The sequence below is a fragment of the Camelus bactrianus genome, chromosome 1 (assembly GCF_048773025.1).
Source record: "Camelus bactrianus isolate YW-2024 breed Bactrian camel chromosome 1, ASM4877302v1, whole genome shotgun sequence".
Classification (NCBI taxonomy): Eukaryota; Metazoa; Chordata; class Mammalia; order Artiodactyla; family Camelidae; genus Camelus; species Camelus bactrianus.
In genome coordinates this window covers 51,012,111-51,035,649 of record NC_133539.1, presented here as the reverse complement: position 1 = coordinate 51,035,649, position 23,539 = coordinate 51,012,111, and the positions used below count along the sequence as shown (strand labels likewise).

At 41.5% G+C, this 23,539-nt stretch overlaps 1 protein-coding gene across 5 annotated transcripts in view; it reads right to left on the bottom strand.

Annotated features, from left to right (window-relative positions):
* Positions 1 to 23,031, bottom strand: part of SIDT1 (SID1 transmembrane family member 1) — an 88,087-nt gene extending 65,056 nt beyond the window's left edge. Inside the window, exon 1 of one of the 5 annotated variants that reach the window (XM_074363694.1) lies at positions 22,156 to 23,031. In XM_074363694.1, the coding sequence (XP_074219795.1) occupies positions 22,156 to 22,365 (210 nt within the window). In that variant the 5' untranslated portion in view covers positions 22,366 to 23,031. The remainder of the gene's footprint in view (positions 1 to 22,155) is intronic. The other 4 variants (XM_074363690.1, XM_074363686.1, XM_074363683.1 and 1 more) reach the window with 4 other exon arrangements.
* Positions 23,032 to 23,539: the final 508 nt, after the last annotated feature.

Genomic DNA, 23,539 nt, shown 5'->3' with positions numbered 1-23,539 from the left:
CCATCTCTAATATTATATAGAACAGAATTATGAAAGGTCTTAAAGCTTAGACAGTCCCTTTTTAATCTTTTAGAACATGTCAGTAGGGAAAAGTTCAAAATTATAAGTAATATAGTTCTGTTGCATAAAGAGGATGAAAATGAGTTTGCTTCAAAATTGAGTTTGGTTTTGCTAAAATAATGAGACTGTAGGCTTTGTTAGTTGGAACATCAGATTAAGAATCAGAGATTATTGGTTTCCATTATTAGCCATACCATTGTTTTCCAGTGTGATCTTGAAAAACTGACTCCATTTGTGAAATAGCTACAATAGTATTTGCTAATGGTTCTCTTCCTTCATCCAACAAACATTGTAAAACAAATTTGTTACAAACACAAATATAACTTGGTAACTGTTTCAGTAACTGTGTTATGTTCACTGGGTGTACATCTTGGAGGTGTTTAGGTTCTTTGGTCCTTCTGTCCTTCCCTTTTTCCTCCCTCCTTCCCTTCTTCCTCTCTCCCTCTCTCTTCCTTCCTTCCTTTCTTCCCTCCTTCCTTCCTTCCTTTCTTCCCTCCTTCCTTCCTTCCTTCTTTCCTTCTTCCCTTCCTTCCCTCTTTCCATTCTTTCTTCTTACCCTCCCATTCTCCCTCCATCATTCATCAAACATTCACTGAGTCAGGAGTTTGGGGAGGCACTAAGGGTATCTTAAAGGCAACCCTGTCCTTCAGGAGCTCATGATCTGGATAACAGATGATGTTATCCCCAAAAGCATAATGTGATGATATAGTAGCAATGTGAGCAGGTGCTGTGGGCACCCAGAGGACGGGAAAAACCACATAGGCTGGTCAGTTACTTCCCAAGTTATAGTGAAGCTGGGCTTGTTCACGTAGGTCCTGCTGTTGCCTGCCTGGTGCACATGACCCTGACTCACAGTATTAGAGGACCGTACATCTGGAAAGGGACTCGGAGATCATCTAGTCCAAAGGTTCCATTTATAGAAGAGGAGCCGAGACATAGAGGTGACGTGACTTCCTCAAGGATGCTCAGCTATTGAAGAACCATGACTACACCCCAAGCTTCTTACATCCCAGTCTCCGCACAGTGCTTGGTCAGATCATGTTATTATCACTATTTGAATTCCCGACTCCACTGAACACCACTGGGGATATAGGCTTCTCCTGCTATTCTACTGTGAAATCAAGAAGCTATGTAAACAACATGAGCAAAGGGAGAGACAAGCCACAGAACAGGAGATGTTATTTGTACATATCTAACAGACAAAATATCAGTATCTTTAATATAGAAAGAATCCTTAAAACTCGTAGAAAAACACAACACCACAATAGAAAATCAAGTAAAGGATATAAACGGCAACTGAAGAGAAGAATGACCAAAGAACAAGCGAAAAGATGTTAACACTTCACACTCACCAGAAAGGTAAAGCCTCCAAAGTGTGACAACACCGCATTGGCAAGGATGCTGAGAACTAGGGACTCTAGCATACTGCTTACGAAAACATTACTTGGTACAACCATTTCAGAGAGCAAGTTGGCAATATCTATTAAAGCTGAAGAGGAGTTCACAATACATTCCAGCATCTCCACTCCTAAGTTTACACACCAGAAAAACTCTTACATACGCACAAGGAGTCATGAACAAGAATGAAATGAATGAACTAGAATATGGATCAGCATGGATAACCCTGAAGAAGATAAATTAAGAGAAAGACTAATTATCTACCCCCCCCCCCAAAAAAGAAAGACCAGGTTGCTGAAGGATACACTGCATGATCCCATTTACATAAAGTCTGTAAAGAAGTAAAATGATTATCTATCTATCTATCTATCTATCTATCTATCTATCTATCTTTAGTAAAATATACATACATGGAAGTAATAAACATCGAAATTAAGGTAGTTGTTTTCAAAAGCTTTGAAGGATCTGAGACTTTACCCCACTTTCCAGTTCCATCGATAACTGATAGAAGACCCAGACCCCTGGGTTAGAGGCAAGACTTTATTGGTCTTGTCACAGCATGCATCAAGAGCACCCACACTCACATTTGCATCGGTTCCTCTTGCCCCTGAGTGCCATGAAGGGGATGTAAATGGGCCCAGTTGGATGCCTACATACGTGCAGTGGGTTGAACTACAGGAGAGGAGCTGTGAGCTTAGGGAAACTGCATCTTTTATAACGGGCAGTAAACCTGCCTGACTTTTGCTTCAGAGAGGGACACTGTCTCTATCTTCCGAGCCTGTTCTCTATACAAATGTCCTTGAAAGAACAGAATAGAAAATTTTCAGTCAGTATCTTTCTGTAAGATATGCAGAAATCAGGAGACCTATGAAAAACCGCCTCCCCAAAATGGTTACTTTGGGGGATGAAAGAAGAGGATGAGTGGGGGTAAGGCAGGAATTTAAATTTTGTTTGTTTGTTTGTTTCCTAAGCTGACTTGTGGGTACATAGGTGTTCGTTTCGTTTTCTGTCCTTGTTTATATGTCTGAAAATTTCATCACCATCACCATCGTCATCATCCTCACCATCATAAATAAGTCACGATGTGCTGGTGTTTGTGTTTGCCCACTTCTGAGCAACAACTCTCACTTTATACAGGTTCTTTGTTATTTAGAAATATGGCACTCAGTCCTCAAAACATACTCTCATGGCTTTCCTGGCTCATTTTGCCATAGTCCATCTTTACTAATGCTTGACCTGCTTATGCTGACTTCATTGATTACAGTGTGCGTGTCTCTCCCACCCCCCACCCCCAGCCAGCTGCAGAACTTTGCACTGTCTTTGATCTAATTAACAGGGCTCATTTCTCCACTGTTCTCCCTGGAAAAGAAACATGAAGATGGAGCTAGTGCTGCACTGGACAGAAATGTGCCCCCGAGATTCCATGTTATTGGGTGTGTGGCTTTCCTAGGGCTGCCATAGCAAAGTACCACAAACTGGGTGGCTTAAAATAACAGAAATGTGTTCTCTCACAGTTCTGGAGGCTAGAAGTCTGGAATCAAGATCAGTCAGGCTATGCTCCCTCTGAGACCCTGGGTGGAATCCTTCCCTGCCCTTCCTAGCTTCTGGTGGTGACCATCAATCCTTGATGTTCCTTGGCTTGTAGCTGCATCACTGTGCCCTTTGCCTCTGTCCCCATGGCGTTCTCTCTCTGTGTGTCTGATCCACGTTCCGTTCTCCTCTCTGTGCCTGCCTGTGTCCAGATTTCCCTCTCCTGAAGACTTCAGTCACACTGGATTAGGGCCCACCTTAATGACCTCATCTTAACTTGATTTCATCTGCAAACACCCTATTTCCAAACAAGGTCCCATTCACAGGTCCCAGGGGTTAGGACTTCAACATATATTATGGGGGGACAGAAGTCAACCCATAGCATTAGACTTGTAGGATTTTTAAGTAATGAAGTCATTCTCCAAGACTCAGTACTTCTCCCTGACCAGCAGCTTACTGCTGACTTGTGCCCACCTGCCGAGCGCCTTTGTGCTGAATGATGGCAGGCCTGCTGGGAGAGTCCACTGTGTGACTGTTGCATCAAAACAGCTGCCCCAGAGCAAAGTGGCCTTGCAGTTCTGAATCTTTTTTTTTTTTTTTTTTTTTTTTTTACTAAAGGCTAGAAAGTCCTAGTAAATGAAACATTTCATCCCACAATTTTTATAACTACTGCAGGGAACTGAGCTGCTTTAATCACAGGTTATACTTTTTTTTTTTTTAAAGAAAAGCATTAAAATAATTCCTGTAGTTATTGATGTGACTGTTTAAAACCTCCCTTGCCTGATTCAGCTTTGAAAAGCCATCTTCTATAAACTTATGCTTTAGTGAAGAAAGATATGGGTTTTATTTCTGGCACTAACCTCTATTATCTGGGTGACCTTGAACAAATCACTTAAATTCTCTGGGTCTCAGTTTCCTCACCTGTAGAATGGGAACAGTAACACCCAGGCTACCCACCTCCCTAGACTATGGGTGACCATTGTTTTGTGACCTACTGGGCACCAGGCAGACCAGAAGGCAGAGCCGTCCCACCCAGGCTCCGGGCTGGGGCAGTGCTTTTCCAGTCCCACACACTCACCAATCAATCGGTTACTGACTGTTTTCCATGTGTGGAGACACACTTATAAGCACAACTGCCCCTGGCAGTGGAGAAGGTTATGTGGTCCACCTGACGTAGGATATTAATTTTCTTTCACACTTGGCCTCTGGCTTTCCTGGACCAGCTCATTCATCTCATTGAAAAGAGCAGTTTATCCCTTGGGAGCTATTTATTCCCTATACTTTTAGATTCTTAGCATTTTGTATTCAGGGCACTTTCCTTTACAGACCCCATCTCACCAATTTCATTATGCCAACAATAATCTGGACAAAAATAAATTCAAAGAGGCTTTCCTCTTTTGGTTTATGATTTAAATTTTATTTTAAACATTTCAATTCCAATAAAAGCATGGGTGGTCACTGAAGAGAGGCATAATAGTTGGCAGGCCAGGAATATAGAACCCTACACAGTCTGGATTCTGCCAGCTACTTTAGAATGAACTTTGTTCATTCAGTAAACATTTGACTTTCCCTCCTGTGCCAGGCATTGTTCTGGGCCCAGGAGACATTACTAAGCAGTGTGGACATAGCCTCTGCCCTCACTGAGATCCCAGGTATGCACATAGAATACCAGTTCAATGGACGAGTGCATTAACATTCGGGTTCCTGTGGAAGGGCATGACGGAGACTTTCAGGGGGAATATTTTCCCAAAGGATGAGTAGGAATTAACCAGAAAATGCAGGACAGAGCAAGAGAAATGCCCAAACAAAGGGAGCAGTGTAGCAGACAGAAGGAAGGAGAGGGGAGGAGGGAAGAGGGGGGTAGAGAGAGTAGGGGAGAGGGGGGCGGGGAGAGAGAGAGAGAGACAGAGGGAGAGAAAGGCAAGAAGCAAGTTTGAAGAATTAAGGGAAAATCAGTTTGGCTGAACCATGATGTGCGTGAAGGGCCATGACAGTACTGAAGTGTCTTAAAGTCATGTCAGGGAGATGGGGGATTTACTTTTAGGACAATAGAAAGCCTCTGGAAGGTTTTAAGTGCTACCACCCCAATGCCATGGCCATTCCTGGACACCAGCGCTGCCTCTGTTGCTGCTGAGCAGCTGCTTCCCTGCATCACTGTCTCCCAAGGCAAAGTTTGGGGAAGGCAGATCTGATTGGCAGCATGGGAGCTGCGTGCCCAAGCCTGAGCTTGGTGGGAGTTGGGGGGGGGTGGCGAGAAAGCAGATGCCTGCTGTTCCACTTCTATAGTGGAAGGAGTTCTGCCTCCAGTGCAGACTCATGAATGAGGAATTCCCCCCAGAACTACAGGAATAGGGCTCAATGTCGGGCAGTCTAAAACACGACCAAATTCTACTACACTTGGAAACCCTTTCACATCCAATGCCAAGACTGTCCTACAGAACAAGGGTTCACAAGAACACACTTTGGGAAATGCTGGCCTAGATGTTTTTTTTTTCACAAGAACTGGTGTCAAGTCGAGTGAAGACCCTAACAGACCCTAATCTCGCCGTTTAATTGCATAAAACTTATGGCCCGTACTACCCAATTTAGCACTCAATTACATCATATCTTCATGTTTTTTTAAATATTTGCTAACTGTTCCATGTGTTTCTTTTGTCCCCTTTGAGGATTTTATCTGTGACTTATTTGGAGTCAAGCATGCTTTTGACTCTTAGGACACACACTACACATCATTACTGTTTTTATATGAGTGAGGTAGCCCAGCTAAGGTTGTAGCTTCCGACAAGTCCTGAAAAACACCCCAGGACATCAGGGAAGTGGCTGTTCTTAATTCTTCAGCATTCTTTCTACAGATTTTCTTTTCTCTCCATTTGTTTTCTTCTTGTGGGGCCCCTGCTGACATCATAATTGGGTCTGCCCTCCCGATTTCCTCATCTGTTTGTGTTCTGGACCCTTCAGTTCTCTAATCTGTTATTCATTCTAATGTCCAACCCACTGCTGAGGTCTTTATGTGGGCAGGATGATTTTTTTTTTTAAATCTGGGAGCTCCAGTTGCTTCATCTTTATAACTATAACCTGTTTCATCTTAATGGTGTTCCCCTATCAGTATCTCTTCGAAGATACTTGCTTATTTTGAGATCTTATTCTTTCTGCTCATTAATTCTGCTACATTTGGTAAAGGCTGACGTTTCTCACGTGACTTCTTTCTGCAGATCTATTGTTATTTTCTCCTGTGAGTTCTGATTCTGTGGGGTATCAGCTACCTGAGGTAGTACTGAGAACCCCAAAGGGCAGGAGCTAAATGTGAGGAGAGTTCAGAGTAGAAGCAGGAACTGGGAGGCTGGAGAGCCCCTTTTACCTGCCCTCAGGGATCCAGTCTGCCCACCCCTCTACCCCCTGCTGGTAATTTGACTTCTACTTCTCTGTCCCCACTGTTCCTGCTCCCATCATTATCTGCTGTCCTCTGCCCTGCGAAGAGGGCAGTGGGGAAGCAGGGATCACTCAGAGTCAGGTGGTCAAGGGCACAGTGGTTATTCTTCTCCACTCCAGCCTCCACAGACATTATCCCGTGAGCCCAGCCAGCCCTGGGCTGGTGCTGCCAGTTTCCTCCCTCACAAGGATGAGGAGGCAGGCCAGGCGGCAGTCCATGTGGGCCAACATGAGGAGGGCAGAACAGCACCAGGAGAAAGCTGTCCCCCAACCCACTCCTTACCCAGGGCCTCTCACGCCAGGAGCCGACCATCTTCTGTCTCTCGAGGGCTTCTCACACACTTTGCACTGGTTCCTCCCTCCCGCTGCCCTCCCTCTGGCATGAGGCTTCTCCGGGCTTGGCTCCTGGGAAAGAGCCGGGGCCTCTGCTAGTTCACCAACTCTCAGGTCCCCGAGTCTGCGCATCTCTGTGTGTGACTCCTTTTCCTCTTTTCTGTCTTTTCCTCTCTATTTCCTGCTTATACTCCTTATCCTGTGAGGGGGTCGAACAGGAAGAAAGAATTATTTTATGGTTCAAGGCAGAATGCAAGGATCTACTCCCAGGATTTTATCCACTTGCTGAGTGATTGCTCTGCAGGCTCGTTTCTTCCAGCGTTATTCTGAGCCCTAATTAATTCATGCTCTAAAGATGGAAACGCACCACAAAACTGTTATGATTGTCAGAGTTAGGAGCTGATGCTTATCAGCTGCTTATTTCTGTAGTGGTGTTTATTGCCGGACTGGCGCCACTTACAATTTTAAATAAGCTTTGTCAGGATATAAATATTACCTAAAGGAAACTGCTTTCTAAACAAGACAAAACCTATCAGCTGCAAACTTCTTCCTCTTCAAAATCTTCAAAGAAAATGTCCTGAGACAAGCAGCAGAGGCCTCAGGGAAGGCCACATTTAAGAGACAAAACTATTCCTAATCATGGAGTAAACGCTGTGGCAGGGATGATATATACGATTTGAATTCTTCTCTGACACTCAGATGAGATGTTCTTCTTTAAACCGGCAAAGAAGCCTGCAGCAGCCCAGATTTCTTTCATATTCCTTGTCATATCTTGGTTCTGATTACTTATGTTTGGGTCCGTAGAGCTGCCTTCCCACAATGCCCGAGCTTGGGAACACCCCGTGAAGACTTTTGGTAGGGTTGATTTGGGGGCTACCCAGCATCCAAATGACCTGCATCCTTTAGAGGAACTTCCTCCCCTCCACCTCCCTGGATGAGTTTTGCGGGAGGCGAGGCTGCCTTTGGACGCCATAGGGGCAGATATGAGGCCCACACTCAGATAGCTGGATGCTCCCACTTGGTACTTTCAATGGTGATTAAATGATACAAAGATGAAGGGAGAGTTTAACATTCACTGGCAATGATGACAACAGTAGGGACCATGGCAGCATCGAAGGGTGACCACATCCAATGACAGAGGAGGTGGTGGTACCTGGATGAGCATCCTGACCAAACCATTCCTGCTGCGTGACTATGGTTTCCTGCAGTGTAGTCTCTCTGAGTCCCCAGAGCATGAGCTTGGTCACTCAGGTTTGGGTGCTACCCAATAGCCTCCTAGTAAATTCTTTTTCTGTTTATGGTAGCCAGTTGATTTCTGTTGCTTGCAGTCAGTAACCTTGCCTGACCCCACATCCTCCTTCCTTCTCTACTTCACTCATACCCGACAACTAATTTGAGCCTTACTGTCCGCAGATCTCTCCAATCCACGTCTGCACACTCAGACTTCACCCTGTTTGCCTCTCTCCTTAGCCTCCACTTTTTATCCCTTTATTACCCAGATGAACATTGTCTTTCTCCCAAAAACCTATAATTACCCCCTTTCAGTGAAGATGAAGTGGGGAGAGAGCGGGGACAAATATAGGATCCCTTTTCTTGGAGAGGATAAAATAGAACCATGAGCATTTACATGTTAATTTGGGGAGGAGCATAACGTACACTCTCAGTTAGATAAATTAAAATAGTTGTGAGTCACTTTGTCCACACAAGGGCAGTTGGGTCTGGATGGACAGAAGTAGTCAGTTATTCCTGTTTGCTATGGCTTATCTTCATGGCTATTCGGTGGGGATCCAGAAATACCAGTTCTCAGGATTAATCAACTGCCCTAGAGTAACAGGTTAACTGCTTAGGTCTCCAAGCTGCCCTGTGTCTGGCACAAAGAAGGAACCCAGCATCAATGACAGTAAAGCCCAGAAAAGATGAAGACTGGTCCACAGGGTGTCAGGGTAAGATCATGGTTGGTGGGTGGCTGTGGCTCTGGGAAACAATGAAGAAAACCTGTCACACTTGCAGTTTTACTTAGTGTCAGCATTGCTTGCCTGACTTACACAGGCAAATGGATGCGTGGACAACTCATGGGGAAAAACAAAAGTGAGAATCATCTTTTCAATTTTCAGTATTGTAAGAGAGTCAGACATGAAGCCCTTAAATTGTATGATCAAATGACCTGACTGTGACAGTATAACTATGGTGTTTAAAAATTATTTTTATTGCCGTTGAAAAGCATGACAGATATTCTCTTGTGGGAGGGAAAGTGGTTTAGTAGGAATATCCTGAGGAAATGTCCTCACGAACCTGATCTTTGTTCCTGGCTTTGTTTCAAACTAGTTACAGGACTTGGACAAGCAATTAATTTTACCAACTCAGTTTTCTCTGTTAAGTGAGAAGAGATTGGGTGATTTAAGAGGTCCTTTTAGCTCTTAAGTTTAAAATACAATTATCCCTTTCTTATGGTTTTGAGGGATATTTTATGTTTCTTTTAGTGATTAAAAAGAAACAGAAAAAAAGTCTCAAATGCAAAACCAGTTACACACTTCTCTAGCTAAGCAGACTTGACAAAGAAAATCTTGTTGATCTGAATAAAGGAAATAATGGCACATGAAGCCAACAGAAATAAATACTGACTGGCCAAATAATGTATGTTCTTCATCCTACACCATTGGTATTATTAATAGTCTATAGCAAAACCTTAAAAATTGGGAGACCAGATCTCCAGTGACTGAGAGTATTCATCATGGCTCTGAATCAGGAAGGAAGGAACCAAACATATGTCCTGAGATGCAGAAGAAGGAATATCTTTGCCAATAGCAAAGCCTCAAATGACCAGAGAAGAGGAAGACCTTTGATGAGCCCACAGTGTTCACAGAACATTTGAAAGACTAAAAGGATGGAAGATGCAGAGAGACACAAGATACACAGAAAAAAGGAGCAACAAGAGAACAGTAGAGATCAGGGGTGGTGGTAACAGAGGAGAAGGTTGGGAACAGTGGTAAGAACAATGAGCCCCAAGTAAGGAGATGCTTCAAACTCTTTGGTCCAAGGCGGGCTATAAATGTATATACACATGCACAGTACTGTAATACTAAAAATATAGGGTGATCTTTTCAACAAATGATGCAGGAACAGTTGGACATCATATGCAAAAACAAAACACCAACAAACAAAAACTCTAGACAGAGACCTTATACCTTTCACAGAAATTAATCCCAAATGGATTATAAACTTAAATTTAAAATTCAAAACTGTAACACTTCCAGAAGATAACATAGGAGAAAATCTAAGTGATTTTAGATTTTATGACAACTTTTTAGATGCAACACCAAAGATATGATCCACGGGGGGAAAATTGATCATTTAATTTTAATTCCTCAAATTAAAAAAAAATTAAGCGTCTGCTCTGTGAATTCTCTATTAAGAGAATGAAAAGGCAAGCCCACAGACAAGGAGAAACTATTTGCAAAACTTGTATCTGATAAAGGACTGGTACCCAAAATCTACAAAGAATAGTTAAAATTCAATAGTAAAGAAACAAAACAATTTAAAAGTGGGCGAAAGATCTGAAAAGACACCAAAGAAGATATACTGATGGCAAATAAGCATATGAAAAGATACTCAGTAGCATATGCCATTAGAAATTGCAAATTAAAACAATGAGGTATCACTATACATCTATAAAATGGCTAAAATCTAAAGCCCTGGCAACACCAGATGCAGGTGAGGATGTGGAACAATGGGAACTCTCATTCATTGCTGGTGGGAGTACAAAATGGTACACCACTTTGGAAGACAAGTTTGACAGTTTCTTAAAAACTAAACATACTCTTACCATATGATCTAGGAATTAAGTTCTTTGGTGTTTACCCAAATGAGTTGAAAACTTATGTCCACACAAAAATCTGCACCCAAATGTTTCCTGTAGCTTTATTCATAACCACCAAAAATTGGAAGCAACCATGATGTCTTTCATAGATGAATGGATAAACAAACTACGGCACATTTAAACAATAGAATATTATTCCTTAGCATTAAAAGGAAATAAGCGATCAAGCCATGAAAAGACATGGAGGAAACTCAAAAGCGTATTTCTAAGTGAAAGAAGCAAGTCTGAAAAGGCCACATGCTGTATGGTTTCAACTGTATGATGTTCTGGAAGAGGCATAACTATGAAGGCAGTTTAAAAAAATCATTGGTTGCTAGAGTTTGAGGGAAAGGAAGGAGGGATGAAAGGGTGGAGCACAGGGGATTTTTATGGGAGTGAAATTATTCTGTACAATCCACCATAATGATGGATTCATGACACTATGCATTTCTCAAACCCACAGAACTGTACAACATCAGGAGTGGACCTAATGTAAACTGTGGACTTTAGTAATAATTTAGGCCAGTATAACATCAATATCAGTTCATGTAGCATCCTAATGCAAAATATTAATAATAGGGGAAACTGTGTGACAGTGGGGAGAGGATATATGGGAACACTCTGAACTTTCTGCTTAATTTTTCTGTAAACCTATAACTGCTGTGAAAAATAAAGCCTAGTTAAAAATATATACATGTGGGGGAGCAGTGAGGAAGCTAACAAAGTCAAAAATCTTTTGCATTCCAGATTAGGCAGAGGGAGAAGAGAACTTTTATCTGTACACTTAAAGGCCCATAGTGTCAACTGTAAGTACCCTAAGTGGCCAGAGGATGCTTTTACTTAGAACAACATGTTACTTGATGATGTTAGAGAAACTTTAATTTTGCCACCGCTTTCAGAAATGAAGTATTTTATTCAAACACTTGCGTCTAACCAAAACATAGGTGATATTCACTTTTAATTAGCCAATACTTTCATAATTCCATATTGACACCCTCTGGCCATTCTTGGGATCAACTGTAGAAGGCTGGGTCCAAAATAAAGTTCCTTAAAGTCATGGGTTGAGAACTAGCCCCTAAAAAGCTTTTCAGTGGTCTAAACAGAGAGATTTCCCAGTTCTTGAGAGCTGTGACAAAGAAGATTCCTATATCTTTCTTATCAGGAAAGAAGGCTTATAATTCAGCTTCCTCTGGACACATTTTTCAGTATCAGACACCTTCAAACCAGCTTCATTCTTCTTGTTTAACCCATTGAAAACTCCCTTGTTCAATCTGGTAACAAAATTAACATCTGCGTAAAACTTCTTCCCAATAGTAAAATCAATGTCTTTGGCTATTACTGTCACTTCAAATAAACTGAGGAGATAGGGTAATAAGAATTTGAAGTAATTAATTACTAGAGCAATTTAATTTTAATTAATTTTATTACTAATAACATTTAATGTATCATTTACATTTGCTATGTAACACTCAGCTTTGGTCTTCCTTCTCCAGGAATGGAGCACTACCTGCTAATATGTAAATCAACTTACATACACTCTTAGAAACTTATTATTCTATAGAAAAACTGAAGGATCCTAGACTGAGGACTTAATGAAATACAGTGTTGTTCTTACTGCTGACTTTAGGTTTTAAGTATAACATGGTCCTTAGGTTTTGTTTTGGTTTGCATGGCCAATTAATGTACTGGAAAAACCTCAAAGTTTCCAAGTTTCCTTTTTGTTTTTGTTTTTTTGGTTGGGGGGGTAATTAGGCTTACTTGTTAATATTTATTTTACTTTTTTAACTGAAGTACTGGGGATTGAACCCCTCAGGACCTCATGCAAACTAAGCATGCACTCTACAACTGAGCTATACTTGCCCCCTCAGAGTTTTCCATTTTTTAAATAATCAAGAAAAGAAAAAAAAATCAACGTTTATCTTTTTTTTTTTTAGCAAAATAGAAAACACTATGACTGTATTGTCTGGTGGCCCATGATATATTTGATACTTTTCTTAGCAAATAAGCAGGAAGGATGGTGAGGCCCCAGTTCAAATAGCTCATTAGATGTGCCTTTAAATCATTAACGCTCCATCTTGGTGTGTTGACACGGAACTTGAGTTATCTCCAGCATTAAACAATGTGGGAAGAGCTGGCTAACATACTCTGGGGTGCTTCATGGCAACGTGTAATTATCAACAAGGTGTGGTTACTTCTATTTGCAAAAAAGAAAGAAGTGCTGACACTTCTAGCAGCAAAGAGGTTTCACAGTATCACTAGTATCTCCAAGTCCCTTGGTTTTTTAGATTCAAGTCAACAGTGAGAAATGACTTAGGAGATACTTCAGGTAACACCAGCTCAGGAAAGGCAGAATGGCTGAAGATCGCAACATATTGTATAAGAACCTAAAATACCCCCCAGAAGGAACCATCACAGCAGTAAAATCTACACGAAACAACTGAAATACCAAATCCAATACTACAGTAAGCCTATTGACATAGCACATTCAGCAAGAAACAAAAAGGAATTGGAATCCAAGTTCAGCACATGTAGCAAAGTTGGAGGAAAAAAACAAAACAAAACAAAACAAAACAAAACCACTTCCAGGCAGTGAAGAGCCTTATGGGAAACTTCTCAAAAAAAATACCAAAAAAAAAAAAAAAAAAAAAAAAGAGTAGTTTTTTGGAAACAGTAATTTAAAGTTTTCACTTACTTATTTTTATATGACAAAGAGAAATGATCTTTTTGGCAAGAAAAAACTTCTTATCTATAGTTAAGAAAAAAATTACAGTTTCATACATGGTAGAAAAAAGTCAGAGCACTCACTGAATCTTAGTGCTTGAAAAAGGATCAAAAATGCAATCTTCTCTTCTCAGTGGGGAAAATAAAACAGAGGGAGGGAAGAGAAGTTGCTGGAGGTACGCAGATAGTTAAAAGGATAAAAACAAACATCTCCTTGTGCCACACCCAGTGCTCTTCCCCAGTCCTGCTCGGCCCCTTGGTTGTTTATTATCCTTGCCTTGGGTAAAAGTAAAATTTTCCTTTTTTTTTTAACTTTTATTGTGAAATATTTAGAAAATACAGAAAAGAACATTAAAATACTTCATAATCTCACCACCCAGAGAGTTTATCATATTCATGCAAAGTTTATCATATTTCAGAAACCAGTGATGAAAACCTACATTTAAAAAAAATCCCAAGAACTCTATAGTCCAGGATTTACTATGGATAAAATTATGGACCTGAAATAAGATACTCAGGGATTCTAGCCTCAGCTATCACTCATATAACTTGTTTTACTATTCTGGCTTTCAATTTCTCATGAATAAAAAAAGAATTATATGACTATCCTTTTAACTGCAAATTCAAAACTGAGAATTACTGTACTTATTAAGTGGTCTAAAGGCAGATCTGCTCGGGAGACCCAGATGATCTAGATAATAGGTCCCCATAGATGCTTAGAAGATAATCAATGATGTCATTTTCCCTTCTGATTCCTTAAAAGTCATTGAAATATTTTGCTAGTGATAGGAGGTATAATTCTGCACCCCCAATTACAATGTGAAGTTTTATTCCCCCACACCACCAAGCAATTCTCAGACACTAGCTGAATGTTCTACAGGTCAGCCCAATTCTGACACTATCTACCTCAATAGCATCTGATCCCAAAGGTTAAGGGTTCTACAAGATTGCCCTCCCTCACCTTCAGATGCCAGTTGGAAGTACAGGTTGTCACCTGTGCTTCTGATTGACCAACTATAGATCAGTCTCCAACAACCCACTCCTTTGGTTGGATTAATTTGTTAGAGCAGCTTAGAGAACTCAGAGAAACATTTTACTTAACTAGATAACCCATTTGTTACAATGGATACGACTGAGGAACAGCCAGATATTAGAGATGCATGAAGCAAGGTATGTATTGGGAGGGGTAGAGGACACAGAGCTTCCATGCTCTTGGAGACACCACTCTCCCTCAGTCTCCACGTGCTCACCAACCCAGAAGCTCTCTGAACCTTGTCCTGCTGGGTTTTTATGGAGGCTTCATTACTTAAGCATAATTGAGTAAATCATTGGCCATTGACAAGTGATTCAACTTTCAGCCCCTCTCCCCTCCACCCCTTTCCAAAGGTTAAGGTGGTGGGTCTGAAAGTTCCAACCTTCCAATCACCTGCTTGGTTCCCCTGGCAACTAGAACCATACCCCTTAGAGGCTTTCCCAAAGTCACATCATTAACATACACTCAATGTTTGAATAACAAGATGCCTTTATCACTCTTAACTCAGGAAATTCCAAGTGTTTTAGGAATGCTGTGATAGAAATGGGGTGAAAGACCAAATGTATATTTCTTATTATAAATCACAACATCACAGGAAAGAAGGAAAGAGGAGAAATCTGCTTCCTAGGTTAGAGTGAAAGAGATTTTTTTTTTTAATGGAGGTGCTGGGGATTGAACCCAGGACCTCATACATGCTAAGTATATGCTCCATCACTGAGCTATTTCCCTTCCCCCCAAAGAGATTCTTAATATGCCCATAATAGTAGAGTATGACTAATCTGAAGAGGAAAAAAAATCACATAATCCTTAGAATTATAGGTTATAGGTTATTTATAACAAAACTTTAATGTAAATTAAAGCAATGAGTATTTGGATCAAAGAACAATCTAGGAGTCCTAATATTGTACATCAACTATACTTCAATTAAAAAATTTTTAAACAGGAAAAAGAATCTGAGCCCACACAGATATAAATAAAGAATAAATAAATACATAGGGAAGAAGAAAAGCTTTTTCTTACAGTAGAATGTCAACCGGTAAATATAGAAGGAATAAGAAATTAAGGAAAATCACAAGCTGGAAACCATCGTAGTAATATCTGATTCAGGCAAGAATAATCAATAAATGCTAGAACTCATGGATGAAGCTTTGATGAGGCATAGGATATTTACAGAATCTCAAGGTATTGCTCCACAAACTACTTTTCAATCACAAAAGGAAAATAGTAACTTTACAGTGTGGAAAAACCTGGGAGAGACTCTTAACCAAACAATCAATGTTACCCTCACTAGTAATAGGAAAATCTACCATCAGGTGCCTCTGCTATGATGCACTAAGGATACATCACTCCTGTGGTATTCTGCCAAAAGCATACCCTGAATCTAATCCTGAGGAAATATCAGACAAATCCAAATTGAGGGGCAATCTATAAAGTAACTGGCTGTACTCTTCAAAAGTGTTGAGGTCCTGAAAGACAAAGAAAGAATGAAGAACTGTTTCTGATCAAAGAGATTAAAGATTCATGACAACCAAATGCAGTGTGTATTCTTGAATTGGATCCTGGATCAAAAAGGAAAAAAAAAAATACTTTTTTGTTACTGTTCTAAAAGGCAATATTGGGAAATTGATGAAATTTGAATAAGGTCTGTAGATTAAATAGAAGCATTATTATAATATTAAAAAAATGGACACTTTAGCCTAATATATCAAAATTTAAAATTAACAAAAATTTTTAAAAATGACAAACCCCCAAATCTTTGAATACACCATGTTTTGTAGAATTTTCTTAATTTTCAAACAAAATTAAGAAGTATCCCTAAAATTCAAAAGTAAAATGAAACAAATGACCCTAATAAGCTGATAACATAGCTGCACTGAAAGAAACTATGCTACATTACTTAAAAATACAGTAATTTGACTCAACGTTCATAATGAAACATACCCTAAGGTAAAAGGAACTGTGAAAATAAAGCTTAAAGTGTTGCCAGTAATCTTACTGTTGGTGGTGATGTTGGTACTGTTATCTAAAACAGTTCTGTGTATATTGTGGGTGAAAAGCAAATGAGTAACTTAGTTGAGAACTAAGATTTCTGGCACAGGAGAAAGGAAATGAAATATAGATGTAAAATCAATTGAGGTTAAATAAAACACCTGCATTTCTGAATCTAAATTAGAAGTACTGGTATGAACTCCCATTATGTATTCCTTAGTTCTGTCCACTGAAAAGGCTTAGAAAAAAATTATAAGTCAGCTAGCAGTAATGGCCTCTAGTTCTCAAACTATGGTCTCTAAAAACTACTGCTCACTTAAAATGAACCTGACCTTCCTGGAGAAATGGCTGATTCCAGTTCAGAGACAGGCACTGAGCCTGTTGAGCTTGGAATAACTTTTCATGCCAGAAAGCCCAGAAGATGGCAGAGAGCACTTAGATTTTATCAAAGCAGGTTGGCTTTCACTGGCCAGACATGAACACTTGGAACTTGAATAAGGATAGTAACTACCATGGATTGAAATATATCAAATATGTTTAAACTCATGAGCTCCTGACAACACTAAATAAAATCTCATTGATCACTATTATAGGATGCTAGGAGACCAACTCATTATTTTGAAAATTGGTAAATAAAGGTGAAAAATGAAGATTTTATTCCATGTTTGTTACAAACAGTAGCTTAAGGCAACCAAATAGCTGATGACGAGAGGTTTCTCATTATAGACGTATTCCAGTTTATAAATGAAAAAAATAAAGGACACAGTTAAATATTATTTTACTGTTCCTAATGAATTCATGAAACTAGGCAGTCATGATCAGTGATGTCTATCACCACAAAAAAGAAACAACCAGACATTATGTGCTTCCTGGTAGGAATATACACACCACCACCTCTGATGTAGTCTTGCCAAAAAAGAAATAGGGTATATTTTTCCGTATCTGAAAGGTCTTTCCCCTTTCTCTCTGCCTACCCAAGTTCTGCTTATCTGTCGTGACCTTTTCATGCCTTGTTTCCTCCAACAAAGATATCTGTGGGACATTATGACTTTTCTAAAGTCTTGCAGTACTTGAAGCAGTGCTGTCCAAAAAAATATAATATGAGCCACGTATGTGTTTTAAAATTTTCCAGTAGCTACATTAAGAAAGTAAAAAGAAACAGGCGAAGTTACTTGTATTAATACATTTTATTTAACCTAATATATCCAAAATATTAGCATTTAATCATATAATCACTAAAAACACTAATGACACATTTTATGTTATTTATTTCATACTGTCTTCAAAATCTGGTGTGTGTTCTACACAGTACATCTCATTCTGTGACTAGTCACATTTCAGTTGCTTGACAGTCACTTGTAGATAGTGGCTACCACATTGGACAGCAAACGCTTACAGAATTCATTATACAATTTAGCATATGATGATCAGGTCAAGGCAGACAGAATATGGGTTCCCCATAAAATCAGACTCATAACTGGAGGAATGTCATCCCCTAAACACCCTTATGACATGTTCAGAGCTGCAGGGGAAAATGTGAGAGGTGACTGCTACAGACTGAATCTTTGTGGTCCCCCCACCCCCCAGATTCTTATGCTGAAGCCCAATCCCCAGGGTGATAGTATTTGGAGGTAGGGACTTTGGAAGGTAATTAGATCATGAGGTTGGAGCCCTCATGATGAGATTGGTGCCCCTATAAGGAGAGGCAGGAGAGAGCTTACTTCTCTCTCAGCTCTCCTCCGGGCCATGTGAACACACAGTGGTAAGTGTTGTTTACAAGCCCGGAAGCCAGCTCTCACCAGACACAAATCTGCTGACACTTTGATCTCGGACTTTCCAGCCTCCAGAACTGTGAGAAGTAAATGATTGTTTTCTAAGGCACCCAGTGTATGGTACTCTTAACAGCCCAAACTGACGGAGATTGTAACCAATCACCCAGATAATGCGCTAATGAGATGATTCTCTCATCACAAACACAGTCCAGTTCAGTAAGAAGATGTGGGAGGACAGTAGAGGAGGCTTCTCTGCCTTAGTTTATAAAGAATACAGGGAGAGCACCTACCAGACTGGGAGAACTGAGGCTGTCACATCTAAGTTTTTAATTCTTCTACGTAAGTAGTAATGCATGAGGCTAGAAGTTACCGCTGGAATGACCTGACATATATTTCATTGTTCATGAGAACTGGATAGGCTTTTTGAATCTAGATCTGAGATGCTGTTATAACTGGTTCTAGATATACAACTACTGGTTGACATTCATAAGGCCAAAGCTTGTTCCTTGGGCATAGAAAAGTATATGTCATTAAAATAAATGCCTCAGTTTACTAAGCAAAATAAAAGAAATATTTCCAGGTAAACATTTCAAATGCAAAAATCTGTGGCGAACAATGAGTTCTGTTACTGCAAGCCTCAGAGAAGACATCTTGTTGGGGGATGGTTAGATTTTTATTTAAGGGCTTATCACCATCTAGCTCATATGAAACATCTGATTATTGTCACCACCTGTCTCTACAAGTTTATTCTCATTTCCCAATAAACCTGCTTTTGTGCCCTCTGTCCCAGTCAAACATATCCCTGGTGACTTTCTCAACAAGGTGATTTCCTTCTAGTTTGGCCCTAGCCCTGCAGTTATGGAACATCCTGTTTGATATAATGAACCCTGCACCCCTTAAAAGGAGTCTCCAGACACTACCCCTTCAGGGTACTGAAATGAACCACGATCTTGCCTAACCTGCACCTTCCACCATTATTTTCATTATCCTTCTTTAAACCAGTCACTCCATTCTTTCAGTGATATATTTTTTTTAATGGCAACTTCATATTTACATTATTCTCTGCCTAGAAGGCATGTGAGACTTTTCCTGGTGCCGAGCTTGGTTAATTAGCATGACACGCTTGGGTAACGCAGTGGCTGACAGGAAAGATTAGGAGCAAATTCTCCCACAGCAGTTTCCTCTCTTCCCTGAAACTAAACTTAGTATAGCCTTTCTCCTCCCAGCTGAAGGAAAAATAACGGCAAACATATTAATGGCTTGAAGAGGAAAGAAAAAAATGATTAAGACTAAAAAAAATTAGCCTTTTTTTTTCTAAGCCAAATTCTTTGTTGCACTGAAGAAAGGTAGATGAGAAATGACCCGTTCAGGGGAGGGAGCCCGGGCCAAGACTTTGTTCAGGTTGAAGGAAAAAGGTCATCGCCAAGCTTCTGCTCTTGGGGTCATAGATCTTTATTTAGCAGAGCCCTTTAGTGAGTTTGGGGTTGGTAATGGAGGCAAAACTGCTTGATGTGAGAGAGTAACAAAAATTTAGAGACTGAGAGGCTAGTATATGGGGTGAGGGGTGGCCAAGAAGATGTGCTGCCATTTTGAAATTCCTCCTGGTGGGGGAATAGCTGGAAACTGTTAGGACAGTGTTGCTTAGGCTTCTGATTAAATCTGTTACTGTCCTGTGCTGTTCTGCAATTCCCTTATGGTATTGCACACCTTCAGTAAAATTCTGCTGTATCCAACAGCATTGTGTTCATGGTATTGGAAGGAGTGCTGGTATCCAACACAAGCAAAAGAGACCAAGAAGAGAGGAGGCCATCAAGAGAAACAGAGTAATGGTTTGGATGGCTAGCTCAGAAAATGCTGTCTCTGGAGAAAGGACAGGAATACAGGGCTGGAGGGAGAGGAGGACAATATTCCAGAATAAGTGGACTGAGGGTTCCACTGTCTTACTTGCGTATTAAAGAGAGGTCTCCGAAAGCTGTAAGATTTGAGGACATCTGGTTCATATTATTGCATACTGGCATTAAAATAATTAAAAAACTCGAGTTATCTGCCAGTCCCATGGTTCCCAACTGTATTTCTCAGACTAGTAAAATTTTAGGGGCTGGTAGCTTTCTCCTGTATTATGCAAAGATATTTAAAAAATGAATTATCACCACTGTTTCATAAAATAAAGAACATTTATACATACATACAGGCAAAATGGAAAGGGTATAATCTCAGAACAATTTTAAAAATTTGTTTTTATATGAAATGATCTCACGTTTAACCTACTAAAAAGTATATATTTTATTTAGTTTTAGCTTAAAGATTCCTTAAATCTTTCTTCCCCTATTTATTCATTTTTTTCAAAAACATCAGTAAACTTGTTATGTGCCTAGCACTGTGCTAGGTACTAAGGTACAGAGATGAACAGGACTCTGCCCCGTCCTCAGTATCTCCTGGTTTTCTAGGAAGGTCAATCAGGTGACCCCAACTGCAAACAGTGCAACCTGTGCTGTGGAAGAGGAGCTCACCCAATACTACCAGCGGAAAGGCTCAAGCAAAAGTTAAAAAGTGGTCACTCTATCTCCGAGTAGAAGTGCAAGAAACACTGAAGCCTGATGCCAGGTTTTAGTTTGCACACATCATTTGAGTTTCCTTACCAGTGGTTTAGGGAAAAAGTGACAGACACCCAGAGACCATGAGGTTTCATTTGTTCTGAGCCAGTCAGAAGGCTGGGAACACACCTCATGTACAATGGCAGCTGGTCCAATTCTGCACACTGGACTGGAAGAGGTGGGTTACAAGGAACCTGGGGAGTAAAAACTGCCCCTCCCACTTATCCTCAATGGAATGACTCCGCACACAGCCACTCTGCTCACTTCAGGACGTGCGCTGAAGGTCAGCAGGGGACAGGACTGGGTGAGGACCAAGCTTAGGATTTGGTGCCACACTGGAGATGGGGCACTTGCTCAGTACACACACTCGGTAAATGTCTGGGAGTGGTGATGGGCACATTGGTCGCTCTGGCTCAGTACTACCCAAGCGCCCAGGTTTCTGAGTTCTGCTCCTAAGTAAGAGTCACAGAGAGAAGCATATCTTGGTATCCTAATCATCTGGTTCTGGAATTTCCTGAGGGAGTAGGGAATACTGGCATAGAAAGGGATGCATATACATTCATTCATATGTATACATATACATTTACATACATTTATTTGGGAAGAAGGTCTAGAGGCAAGTACACGGAGGAGTTTTCTCTGTGCCTCAGAGGACACCGTATTAGAAGGGAAAAGCTAACTATGCGTTTTCTTACCTTATACAATCAGTATATGTGTCAAAGGAATAGTTGCTAGAACAGTCATTTCCTCCCCTTATCTAACCTCAATTTTTCATCATAAATGGGTCTAGAACTTTAAGACAACTATCCCTTCTGACATGAAATCAAAACCTGGATAGATCGGCTGATGGCTGCAGTCCCGATATCTTTGGCCGGGTCCTCTAGCTTCTCTGAAGCACATACGTGTGACAAGGGTACAGAAACGCAGGAAGTGACTCGCATGCACATAGGTTCTGCAGCTTGCGTCCATTCTCACACGTTCCCATTTTAGATTCTGAGCAGCTCTCCCTCCCCATGCTCTATGAAATAGAAGGGTCTGGCAGACTCATCCAAATGGGATGAGCTTCCTTCCTCGCAGGGGATTAGGAACAGAGGTGCGGTCCTTTCCCTCCGCAGCCCTAGAAATCGTGACCTTCCTAGAGAAAGGCCAGCAGGGGGCCAGGACCCGCAGACAGTGCGGGGAAACCAGCTCCTTTGCAAAGCCCAGAAACGCCAGCGACCAGGCCAGGGGAGGCGCGAGAGGAGGCGGAGTTGTCCCTGAGGCCGGTGGCAGAGGATGCAGCAGCTCGAGCAAGGCAGTGATTGCCTTGAAGGAGAAAGGGAACGAGGGTCCCCTGCCCCTGAGGTCTCCCGCGGTCGATTCCCAGGGGACCTAGAGCAGCAACAGGATCTGACATCTGGCAAGTTCTTGGGAGTCGAGCGAGGGGAGCGAGTGCCTTACCTGGCCGGGCTGGCTGGTGTAGTTGAAGGAGTAGATGTTCTCGGTGCTGAGGCTTACCACCCCGCTGTAGATGCGATCGAAGTCGGCGCCCCTGGCGGGGTCGCGGGGGTCGCGGCGCTGCGCTAGGGGTTGTGCCGTGCGCCCCGGCGCGGCCGCCCGCAGGAGCCAGGGCAGCGCGCAGAGCAGCGCGAGCCGCGTGCAGCCCCGCATGGTGGGCGCCGCGCCCCGGCCGCGAAGCCGAGCCGTCCTGCGGAGAGGGCGAGCGCAGAGCCGGTCCTTCCGAAGCCCCTTCGGGCGCCGGCGCGGGCTTCAGCGTAGCGCGGGCGATGCCTGGCAAGCCCCGCCGACGAGTGCTGGCAACGCGCTGGTGAAAAGCTGATCAAATATTGATGCAGCCGCCTGGGGTCTCCTCGGGAGGTCACGGGGCGGAGGTAGGGGGTGCGCAGGATGTGGGGGCCGAGGGCTGGTGCTTTGCTCTCTGGCTTTTAAGTCCGTTTCCTTCCCCCTTTCTCATTTCTGAGAATCCCCCACTTACCCAACCAGAATTTAAACCGAGCTCTTCCTCCTCAATCTCAAAAAGAAAGAAAGAAAAAAAAAAAAAAAGGAAAAAATAGCATTGAAGACATTAAAAAGAAATATCCACTAGTCTTGAAGCGTTAACCTGACCGGCCATTGAGCAGAAAATTCATTCCGTTTCAAATAAATGTGCACCTGGCTGCAAGCAAAGAAATAGAAAGCAACACAGCCTGTCCCCAAAGAGGGTGCACGAGTTCACATTTCCAGTCAGCTACCTGTAGAGAACTGCCTGTCTGAATGATGGGTATTAACTCTCAGTTCTCCCTTCTCTTACAGAACCCCTCTCCAAACACCTGTTTTATTTCCTTATCACCACCTATTCTCAAGGAGCCTCACGTCATTGCTTTCTCTGTCCACTTGCCATACGTATACATATGTAAATATTACAGTCATGTAAAACTATATAGACATAGTAATGAAAACAGTTCGAATGCCACCTTAAGTCTGGTCCCGGAAGTTGTCAAAGACGACTCAGAGCAACTGGATTTGTGCAGAGGGCATTTCTTTCTGCCCCAGCTTCTTGTCCTCTTGACTTCTGCAATGACTTCTTAGATTTGGCAGAATCCCCGGGATTCTATATTGTCTTTCAAAAGAGAGGAACCCAAAATCAAAAAGAAGTACCTCCAGGCAAAAATTAGGGGGTTCAATGTAAACAGTTAAAAGGGGCAGGTAAAGGATAGATTGAGAAGAGGATTCCTCGGAAGTCCTTGCAAAACAAAATCAAACAATCACAATTCAGATGTAGAAGGGGACTCACTGTTGTATTTCAGCTTCAAGTTATTTGTAAACTAGAAAAGAATATAACTGC